Raw genomic sequence first — 12,057 nt, 5'->3', positions numbered from 1 at the left:
TTCATCTATTGTGTTAGTCTGCAGTGTATGAAGTACAAGCAGCTCAGTTTAGCTCTCCATCCCCATGGTTATTTTTCATGTCTTTTTCTAGGTTAAAATATTGTTCTCATGTTTTACACACTGCACACTGTTTTTGAGATTCATACACAATCCGGTTTAATAGTTTGATTCATGTGATTCATGCAAAACCATCAACGTTTGCCATAAACCACCACATGTACAGGCAGAATATGAATGTAAAACACTACTGTTTATAAGTCTCTTGGCTGCTATTTAAGGGGCCTGACCCTTAAAGCGTCATACTGCTGACAGTGTGTGCGTGTGCGTCTTCACATATATAAAGAAGTACATGTGATATATTGTGTGTGATTCCTACAACAGCTGTGCTTTGTGTGTCTGGAAATGTGTGTTTTGTGATTCCATTCTTCCATTAATCCAAGTGATGCTGAGTTTGTGCAACATACGGGAAATACTCTGAACTGTGTGCGTGTGTGTACTGCATCTCGATACTGCTTAGTGTGTCTCTCTTCTTTGTGTGCTCATGCCTCTTAGTGTGTCTCCGCGTGTGTGTGTGTGTGTGTGTAACCTGCCATGACCAAGAGGTTTTCAGCAGAAAATTCAGGATTTGGATTAAAAGCTACTTTATCACCTTCTTCTGCCACGCGCACACACACGCACACACACGCACACACGGAACACACACAATCACTAACTCTTCACTTCAAGTTGATTATTTTTCACCCTTCTGACAAGAGCAATGAATCACCACGGAAGAAAAATCGAGAGGAGTGGGAGTGAAGGAAAGACTGAGGGAGCATGGGAATGAAGTAGAAAGGGAAGAGAAAAAAAAGTGAAGAAGAAGAGATGAAAAGAGAAAAGGAAGGAAGGAGACTAGGAGATGAAATCCTTCCTCTTATCATATTGTTTGCTCTGCCGTGTGTGTGACTTCTGCTCTGTATCTTATTAACTTTATTGTTTTTTAATTAAACAGTGTTTTGTGTGGTGGCATGCTTGGGTTTATGCCTGGTGTTTGTGCACACATTTCCCACGTGTGAGTGTGTGCGTGTGCATGTCTTCATTGTTTTGCATTGAACTAAATATTCAGTAAACTACAGGTGGTGGGATGAGACAAACCTAACCAAACAGAAAAAGTAAAGGAATCATTACCATTTAAATAGCATTGCTACCCCGTGTGTGTGCCTCAACAAACACAAACACACACAAGTCTATCTGCAGGTGTGGGTGTGTCTGAGAGTTGCAATGACCTTAATAACACTGGAAACAAAAAGAGAAAGACAGGAAGGAATTTTTCAATACAATATTTTAAAAAAGTCAGAAAGTAATATAGGGATTGGTGTCCAATTTGTATAGTATTGAATTTAGCATTTGCATTTCATGTACTCTCAATTATGCAAATGACTTACCTTACTAAAAATTGATTGGTTGAACGTTGTTTCTTGAAGGAATAGTTCGACATTTTTGGAAACATGCACACTCGCTTTACTGCCGATGGTTATATGAGGTGTGAAGCTACAGCCAGTTAGCTTAGCCGAGCAAGAAGACTGGAAAACAGGGGGGCACAGCTATATAATATAGCTATATATAAATATAATAAAATCTGCATACCAGCAAGTTTAAAGCTCACTTATTGTGTTGTATTTTGTTTCAAAGTGTAACAACGTTATAATTGTGGATTCACGGGGTGTTAAGTTAAGTTACTTCACTCGGTCCAGTGCCGTGCTGTGAGGCAATTCTGGTGAAGTGGCCTCAATTGGTGCTACAACGTCCAACAGGCCGTGAAGTACACTGGCCCAAAAAGCAGAGTGAGATTGTACATGTAGGGAGATCTTTCTTTTTCTGCATTGCTTTCAGAAAGGAACCTGTTTCTATATAAATGATGTGGCCTATTAGCAGACAAGAAGGTCTTTATTTGAAGCTGAACATAAAACTAGATAACTTCTTCATCAGAAGATGTGCTGAAGCGCTCGAGCGAAGATTTGTTCTCTTTACTTTCAAGTCAGTAGAAAAAGTGATTCAGATGCAGAGGATTGTTTGTTGTAATCCACTAAATTCATAATCACATTTCCCTGCTTTGGTCTGATATCAACATATTATGTGGCTCACAATGAGCTATCCTATTTAACTCAAACGTGTTCCTGCGTGAGTGAGGAGAGGAAGATTAATTTCCTTTTCCTGTCAAACAGGAAACTGTTCAATACATGAGTCGCCTGAACAAGTCTATGACTTCCTCTCTGTCAATAAACACACATACGGGATCTTTCACACACACACACACACACACACACACACACACACACACACACACACACACACACACACACACACACACACACACACACACACACACACACACACACACACACACACACACACACACACAGGTTGGCAGACATCCGTCAGGCCCCGTGCTTATGAGTTTTCATCTCTCTTTTATTTTCATCATTCTCTCTCTCCCTCCCCCCCACCGCTTCTATTCTCTCCTCTCTTTCTTTTCCAGCCTTATTGTTTTTCATCGTCTCTCCATCACTCCTTGATTCTGTTTCTCATTCAAGCTCACTGCTTCTCTTTCTGCCTCTTTCTCTCGCACATCAACCCCTCCCTCCATCGCTCCGTCTCTCCCTCAGGCTAGCTGTGTTTATATTTCAGTCGTTTATTTCTACAAATGTCAGACAGCGTTTCTGCCCGCCGTCTATTGATCCACAGAGAGAGAGAAAAGAGATTGGGAGAGAGAGAGGCAATCAGAAAGAGGGCAGGCAGCGACGAGGAACGAAGTAGAAAAAGAGATATATGGAAGGAAGAATGGAAGCTATGGGAGAAAAGGAGGAGAGGCAGCGAGAAATCAGGAATGAAGTGGGAGAATAAAAGAAAAAAGCGGGAGAAAACGGGAGAAAACGGGCGAGAGCCTCCAGTATTGTAATCACTCTTTCTCTCAGATCACTGAGCAACCACGGACTGACTAACTCAGTGATAACTCTCGCCTCCTTTCTTCTCTCCGCCCCTCATAGTGTAAATATCTACCAACTAAAATATAGATAGCAAGACCAAAAAAAGAGCACAAGTAGACAGACGGATCAATAGATAATCAGACAGACCCGGCTAAAGTCGAGCTGCGCATGTATGCGTCGACGTCCTACCTGCACATTTGGTCCGGGTGATGAGCGGTGGGCCAGCTTTGCCCGTCCCTCCCTCCCCTGGTCGGGTTAGCAGCACTCTGATCTCGTACTCTGTGTCCGGGTCAAGATGCCACAACTTATAGTTGGGAGAGGTCACGGCGTGAGTCTCCGTCCAGCTGCCTGTTGTCATACGGTACTCAACCTAAAAGGCGAAAAAAACACTAATTATTACATATTATAGTTATTTGAGTATTTAGTATTAATCCGATTTTATGCTCAGTATCAATGTAAATGTCAAAGTATGAATATTTACATTAAAATATGACCTCATTAGTCCAAAATGAACACTTAAAACCACTGCTTGAAGTAATAGTTGGCGTGTTCGGTAAATTTCCTTCTTAGTGCAGGAAGAGAGGATCAATTTCACTCTTATGTCTGAACACTAAAAATACAACTACCACCTGGAGACAGTTAGCTTAGCTTAGCATAAAGACCGGAAACAGCGAGTATGGGCTAGCTTGGCTTTTTAATTATTAATAATCCAGCACCTACCAGTACCTCTAAATGTATATTGTTATACAGTCTATGGATATGTTATATCCAGGAAAGCTGTTTCCCTCTACTTTGAGTGTTTATGCTAAGCTAACCACCCACCTGCTAAATATTTAGCACACAGACACAAGAGTGGCATCGGAGTTCTCCTCTAACTCTCAACAAGAACGAGAATAAACATAATTTCCAAAATTCTGCACTATTCCATAGACATACAGTATGTCACTCAGAAGTCATTCTACTTTCCGTGATGGTGATTTTTACGCTCTTTATCTGCTTCGAAAAAAAAACGAAACCAGGTCTCATACTGATCGTACCTCTTTCAGTATAATAGGTCCATCTCCAAATATGGAGTTAGCATTCAGCTGAATCAGCAGATATGTTGGGCCGACACCTAGCAGCTGGGGCGGGGCGATGGGGTGCGGCGGCTCTGTGGAGAGAAAACAAGATCATAAAAGAAAAGGTCTCAAAGAGCCTCGCGGGACGAATGAAACCCACTTAAACAAGGTCACAGCAGAGCAGAAGAGGGCCGGGACACGAGGCGCAACATCCTGTGGTCACTGTGACACAAAGTCTCGCTAGAGCAACAGCTGACATGGGATATCTGTGGGATTAAATGAACATTTTAAAGAAACTAACAGTGAACTATAACTATATACTAATGGCGCAAACTGTTCCAACAAGGGGAAACTGCACTGACCTGCATTGGTGAACTAATTGGCTAAATATTTCGCGGTCATGCAGTTGTTGAGTGTTTCAATCCTATATCCCTGTTCCTACTTTCCTTATTCATCCAGTGCTTGTCTAGATACTCAAAGACACTTCACATCCCAAAATGTATATTCAGTTGCTTTCATCTACAACAGAAGTAGCCATGTTGTTTCCACGCATTGACTCTCCTTTGCTGTGTTGTTGGAGTTATAATGAAGTTAATGTTAATGCAAACACGCCCTTTGGAGCTGCTTCACATCAAACGCATTCCACCTTCAAAACAGGAGCTGGAGGCTCTTATTGGGAAGCAGCTTCAGATATCGTCTACCGCAGAGGCCGATACTTTGAGCCCCATTCACACATGGAATACATACATTTTCCGGCTTTGTCTATCTGTTAAAAGTAATGTCTTCTTTGTCTTTCAGACATGGGTGTCTGTTATGTAAATGTTCCCTACAGCTTTCAGACATGACAGGAAACTTACAGGAAAAGCCACAATGCTAGCGTGATATATTTTGCATCTGGTGCGGGGGGGGGGGGGTTAAGGACTTTAATTAGTTTAAAAAGAAACGATATGAAGGGAAAAGAGTGTTTTTCTCTCACAGGCTGCATGAGTGATACATTTTAAAACTTATTTTGCCGTTGAAGGGAATCCATTTCTTATCAGTTTCTTCTTTAATTGTTATTAAAGAGTGATATCTGCTGCCTATTTCATGAAGTCCATCAGTGCACAAGCAGAGAATGATAACATGCGAAGTGAACATCTTTTGCCGCAAGTCATGCAGAGAAATGTATTACAATGATCTGATATGAACAGATAAAAATTGGCTCTTCGCAAAGTCATTCGATTTTGACTTGTTCTATGTTAAAAGTGACAAACTAGGTCCAGCCTCGTCAGACTGCCGTTGTGATTTATACGACTAATGCTAAACAGGCTGCAATGCAATTTCTCTGGGCAACTGCGTGCCGCCAATCCACGCCCGCTAAAGGCGCTTGTTGTTTTTCCACCGACAGGCTCAGATTGTTATCATAACCGTCTGGAGACATTATGGAGAAGACCCTACAGAGCAATAACCTTTCGCTTGATCTGGTGTGTTGTTATTGTCTCTAACCAAGTCTCACTCAAGGAGGAGTCTCATTCTGAAGTCTCGCGTCACATCCACATTTTCAAAATCAGCCAATTATTCAGCCACGACATTGAAAATCTACTTGGATATGATCATATTTCATAAAGGGTGCCATTCAAAACTTTGTGTGTGAGTAACCCAAACTATAAATCGACTGAATGATGTTTTCATAATCATAAAATTAAATGATCATTGTATTATATATTCATATACGGTAGTTTTCATCCGACGTATGTCTTGTGATTCCACCGTGTACTGCGTCCCGTGATGCTCACAGTCAATAAAAACTGCGTGTTTGTACTTCCATGTTAATGTGACGGATGTGTGATGGTTCAGGGCCAGTCAGGCCGATCAGAGCTCACTGTCACGCATCTGTGATTGACACGCCCAAAGCACAACACACACACACACACACACACACACACACACACACACACAACCATACAACACACCGCAACGAAGATTTATCTACTTGACACATACACACACAGATCAACACATGAATTAATCACCACCTCTCCACACACACACACACACACACACACTCTATCTCACATACAGTAAATCATACGGATTTTATCTCACCCAGCCACATTCTCAAACACACCACCAGGCTATCAGTATGAAGATAGGGAAAAATGTGATTATTTTTGCAATCCAGCTTCAATCATATATCAAAGTAAGTATTATCTAAAATGATATGTGTGTACATGTGTGTTACTGTGCATGTTGTTCCTTTAATATCTATATTTTGCATTGCTGTCACCTCTTTTTCCCTTTGTGTGTGTTTGTGTTTGCATTTGTGTGTGTGTGTGGAATATGGCTGTCAGAGAGGTGCAGGCTGGGAAGTGTCTTTTTAGCAACAGATGAAACACTGCAGTTTGACAGCACATGCAAGTGAAGACACACACACACACACACACACACACACACACACACTTGCGTATGCAGACAGAGTTGAATCCAGATAATGAATGTTCAAGCGACTTTAGAAAACCGACAACGTCAACAACATGTCATCTTGCAACGCCGTCAAATAAACAAAGTCAACAACTTGTTGATTAACAAAGAAAGAAATAAAGCAAAAACTCAAGAGATAAATGTATTCGAGCATCCAAAACAGTAGGTCTATCTGTGTGTTAACTTGAATACATGTTTGTGTGTTACTCAAAAAGCTATTGAGTATCTAAAAGATAAATAATACACATAAAAAGAAACTGTAAGGAATGTAAGTGGGTCATTATGTGACTCCAGAGAAAACAAAAGCTGGAACGGGTTCATGCTTTTGATTTTTCTTCTTTTTTCTTCTGTTCCATCACTTGTCATTTGTACAGTTGACCTAAAAAAAAATCTAACAAATCATCAATGATGTTGTTTTGCGATGGGATTGCATCTTTTTTATTATTAATCACATGTGTGAACCCGCTCATCATTTCTCATTTTTATGGGTCAAATGTAAATGTTAATAACAAAACAAATCAACATTGGGAAAACTTCAAATGTCTGTGTTGTTTTCTGACCTCACCCGTCTGCGTGATTCATTTGTTTTCACTGTCACTCACTCTTTACTGATATTAAAAATAACTGCAGAGGGTTTGGTAGATTCTCTGATTTAAGATTTATGATGTCGTGAACAAACAACAACAAGAGAGAGAGAGAGACAGAAAGAAAGGAAGAGGATAGACTGATATTTTGTTGGTGACTGGCGCCCACTAGGCATGTTCTTCTTTGTTGTCCATCGTCAGCAACCTTGTCAATAAAGTTTACTATACACAAACTGCTGCTGACATCACCGTGGAGCTCACTGGAGGACATCTGACCTCCAGAACACGAGAGGAGTGTGTATACGAGTGTGCAAGTGTGTGTGTGTGTGTGTGTGTGTGTGTGTGTGTGTGTGTGTGTGTGTGTGTGTGTTTGTGTTTCAGCCGTATCGACAGCCAACAGTGGTCGTAGGTTTTCTATAGTTCCATAGCGCCTGAAGCTTCACCTGTCACTATTACTTAGAGTGAGCATGTGTGTGTGTGTGTGTGTGTGTGTGTGTGTGAAAAGGAGAAACATTTTAGAAGTGGACCATTACAGATTTAAGACAGTTGTACTTATTCAAGTCAGTTGTGCGTCCTCTTAAGTCTGATACATGTTTGTGTGCATGTGTGTGACAATAATATTGCAGGAGCTTTTTAGGCCACGGGTTGTGTGTAATGCAAGCTGGCATGGTGTGTGTGTGGGAGTGTGTATGTGTGCATGTGAGTGTGTGTGTGTGAGTGTGATACGAGCTGGCGTGATGATGCGCTCTGTCACCGTAGGAACCAGAGGGCAAGGCTTTATTAGAGTTCAGCTCTGACCAAACCACTAGTGACACACACACACACACACACACACACACACACACACACACACACACACACACACACACACACACACACACACACACACACACACACACACACACACACACACACACACACACACACACAGTCAGACTCTCTCATACTTCTTTGCCTGTCTCTCATACACACACACAACGATTAACTGTTCAACTTTTTTCATCAAACAGGACGTGGTTGGAAAGGTTTGGGGACCAGTTACTGCTTTTGTGAAATGTGTGGATGCATCACATGATGAAGAGGAGGAGTGAGTACTCCTGGCAATATGGTTAATCTAAACTCCATTTCATGAAGATAATGAAATCCTAAAAGCATGTGAAAATTAGAAATGATGTCTGACATGCTTTTAGGATTTGTGTACAGCATGTACAGATTATGTATTTACATCTGAGAAACTGTAGAATAACAAAAGATGGCATTGCATTTCTTCTCCAATTCATTATCTTCATCAATTAATAGCTAATCTGACATTTTTTGGAAATGTAAACACAGATTTCATTAACGCAGAGTTATTGTATGGCTGACTGTGTTGAGACAATATTTGATATTTGAGAAGCTTCATTTATTTTGTTAGAATAAAAAAGGAATTTGCAGAAAACTACTTTATACTTAGCAAAAAGATGAGACTGAGAAAGTCACTAAATCGTTTTGGTCTCTGCACTAAAACACGGCTATCAAATCAGAACTAGTATTGAAAAACGTCATTAGTTAAGGAAACATCTACATCTCAAATGTGAGAGTCGGCTGCTTTTTCTCTTTTACTAAAGCTTTCTGTGAACTGAATATCTTTGATCTTTGGAGAAATTATCAGCAGTTTAATAATAAAGAAACTGTCATATTTCTCCTCAAGGAAGAACGAAAATCACGCGAGTATCAGAATAATCTGGGAATCCCCATGTCACACCTCTCATGCTCCCATGATGCACCTCTGCGTCAACAAAATGTGCTTCTTTTCTCTGATCTTGACAGCTCCAGCACACACAGAGGGAGACCATAATGGCACATCTCTGTCATCTACATAATATAAATATCAATAGACTAGGCCTGTGCATTCCTGCAGCGAGGCATTCTCACATCAGCAGACCACTTTCAGCCTTTGAAAATAAAACCCTGGGTTACGGTCAAACAGTTTTAATACATACAACTCATATTTGGGCACTTTCCTATGTTTCTTTCTTCCATTTTCTCTTGATCAGATTTGTAACAGATACACGATTCCTCTAGTAATCATCCCTCATCTTTCTGCCTCTCTTCAATTTCACAATAAATAAATATTTAAGCAGAATATTCAGAGCTAAAACATTAATAATGCAGCTTAACTCTGTCCATATTCATGGTCGTCAATGTCCTGCAGGAACCGCAAATTTCCAACATGCGTACTTTTCAAATAGGGAAATAAACATATTCCCTGTTCCTTTGATTTTTCTCTGGCTCTCATCTCCGATCTGATATTTCTAATAAATAAACATGAGGCTCCTCTCTCCTTCCACATTCATACGCGCAGTCCTTCTCCTTTAATTGTGATATCTTTCTAACAACCAAGAGTCTGGATCAATATTCATAATCTGCAATATCCCTCAGAGCTCCAAAAGCATCTTTTGGCAGATTGAGAAAGCGGCCGATGCCTGGCTATGAAACACGTGTCACTCACTGCGTCTTATTGAACCTGAATCTATTTTCATATATGTAGATCGGTCCTATTCATGTTAAGACACACGTCTCCCGCTGTGTGGATCCCTCGTCTCTCTCCTCTTCGCCTTCTTTCAAAAAGATGTTCGCGATAAATAAAAAATAGCCACTTATGTATTCTTACTAAATCAGCAAGGTCCTGCAGAAAAAGTGTGTCTCCAAAAGAAAAACGCCATATTTTCTCGTCCAAAGAGAAAACTGTCCCAGTGGGTGGGATGTAACCCACAACCTCGGCGGTGTTGGTGCCTTGCTCAAGCGACATGGAGAGTGAAATCCCAAAAGTGGACCGTGTAAGAGCTCCATTATCTGAGCCACACCGGCGAAAAATTAATATTCATGGTGCTCGTTTCTGCTTTGATTTCTCATTTCCTTCTCGTCTGCTATCTCTTATGCCGAATAATAAACATAACTCGGCTCGGCTGTTTACATATTCAGACGTATTCCTGATTCTGATATGGATATTCTTGAGATAATGAGCAGACTATTTACATTTAACTTTTCCTTACCATCACCAATTCTCTCTTTGCCCCCCCCCCCCCCTCCTCCTCCCCTCTGTCACCCCCTTATCATTCTTTCTGAATCTCGTTCGCCTTCACCCTCTCTCGGCCCTCCTCCCCTGTCTTCTCTCTCTGTGGGAGATGAATTGAATATGTAAGCTATTGGATGTGAATGAATAAAGCATCCCGTCTCAAACACACATTGGTGACACCTTATTAACCACATGTCAGCTGCACATGACAGCTGGAGCACACAGTTTCCTTTCACACACACACACACACACACACACACACACACACACACACACACACACACACACACACACACACACACACACACACACACACACACACACACACACACACACACACACACACGTGCACATAGACACTAATGCAGTTGCTCTACACACTACATACACACACGCACAACCACAAGGCTGGCATACACACATCTAAATATACTCACAGGGAAACTCTCCTCATTAGTCTATATTGTGTTAGTAACTTACATTTTATCAGTCAGACACAGTGAATGCACATTTGATTGGAAAGACATTTGACATTTCAAAATATAAGCACAGCAAAAAGTTACCCACAACACTATGTGTGTCTGTATATATGAGTCAACTTTATACGCTAAACCAATGTGCTTTACAGCGATTGCTAATGTTAGCTTAGCAACTGTAACTACTGTGGACACAAAGGCTCTGCCTGGTTTTAGATTTTTGTTATTTTTTTTGCCTTTCCAGAGAGAATAACAGAGGAGCAAAACCATAAGAAATGGATAAAACAATGTGTTTGTCTGCTTTAACGTGAGCTGCAAACGTTAGCATGTCTGCCTACTAGCTCAGTAGCCTAGCTTACAGCTGACAGTGGCATGACACATACAGTCTTTGGTCATGTTGTGGGGGTTTTCTCTCATTTATTTTGGGACGGTGGTCCTTGGAAATTAAACAATCAAAAGTGGGCCTTAAGTTACCAAAGGTTGAGAATCTCTGGCCTAGTGTTTTCAGAGTAAGCATCATTGAGTAACTACGGGGGGTTAAAGGGTTATGTACACGATAGCGCATCATTAACCACTGTGTGGTAGCCGGTCCTGGATGCAGTCAGAATTTAAGCCAACATTGGTGAACTTGCTCTTTATTGGAATTGGGGGAGATAACCTTTCAGTAAACAATTATTTGAGATAGCGTTACATGCGGCAAACACATCGGTAAGTACTGATTTTAAAAGCGGTTTTCTTTTGTAACGTTGATGCTTGGATACACTTACAAAATATACGAGGAAAAACGCATATAGGTTACGTACAGTAACTTGTGTCTTCGTTGTTCTAATTTAAGCTAAGAAGTCAAACAGTGTTAAAATGAAACAAGACTCATCTTACATTTGACCATATACTGAAAACCCTACTAGCTCTGCTGTCTGACATCAAGGGCCCATCGCTTCATAAACTAGTACTAAGAGAGGCTGAGAGGTAAATGTGCCACCATTATCATTGAAAACTGCAGTACGTTCAAGGCGAGATCGGAAAGCTTGACGGACAAAGCAACAGTAACTAAGCGTGTGTGTGTGTGTGTGTGTGTGTGTGTGTGTGTGTGTGTGGGGGGGGGGGGGGGGGGGGGGGGGGGGCTCCAATCATACTGAGGCTCCGTACTTTCCGCTAAAAGATATCTACTAAAGCTAAGGTATCAAATATTACATTAGAGAAAACCAAAGAAACACCGGTATTAAAGGAATAACAAAACAATCCGATAACCTTGAAAAGAGTTTTGAAATCCTCACCTCTGACGATAAGACCCGCAAAGTTTGACACCCCGGAGCCGCGCTCTGATTGAGTGACGCAGCGGTACAGATCTTGGTCCTGGTTGGTGACTTCTTTGAGGTGGAAGGTGGCGGCGAAGCGTCTGTGGTTGATGTTTTTCGTCAGAGCCACGGGAATGTCTTCTCCGTTTCTCCTCTG

At 41.2% G+C, this 12,057-nt stretch overlaps 1 protein-coding gene across 4 annotated transcripts in view; it reads right to left on the bottom strand.

Moving 5' to 3' along the window:
• ptprk (protein tyrosine phosphatase receptor type K) overlaps positions 1 to 12,057 on the bottom strand; it is a 97,484-nt gene that overhangs the window by 34,152 nt on the left and 51,275 nt on the right. For all 4 annotated transcript variants that reach the window (XM_079180219.1, XM_079180220.1, XM_079180221.1 and 1 more), the window contains exons 8-10: positions 11,880 to 12,054; positions 4,004 to 4,116; positions 3,156 to 3,336 (exon numbers count right to left, since the gene is read on the bottom strand). In XM_079180219.1, coding sequence (XP_079036345.1) covers positions 3,156 to 3,336; positions 4,004 to 4,116; positions 11,880 to 12,054 — 469 coding nt within the window. The remainder of the gene's footprint in view (positions 1 to 3,155; positions 3,337 to 4,003; positions 4,117 to 11,879; positions 12,055 to 12,057) is intronic.

This window comes from Pholis gunnellus (assembly GCF_910591455.1).
Source record: "Pholis gunnellus genome assembly, chromosome: 19".
In the NCBI taxonomy this organism is placed as follows: Eukaryota; Metazoa; Chordata; class Actinopteri; order Perciformes; family Pholidae; genus Pholis; species Pholis gunnellus.
This window is presented reverse-complemented; position numbering and strand designations above follow the sequence as displayed.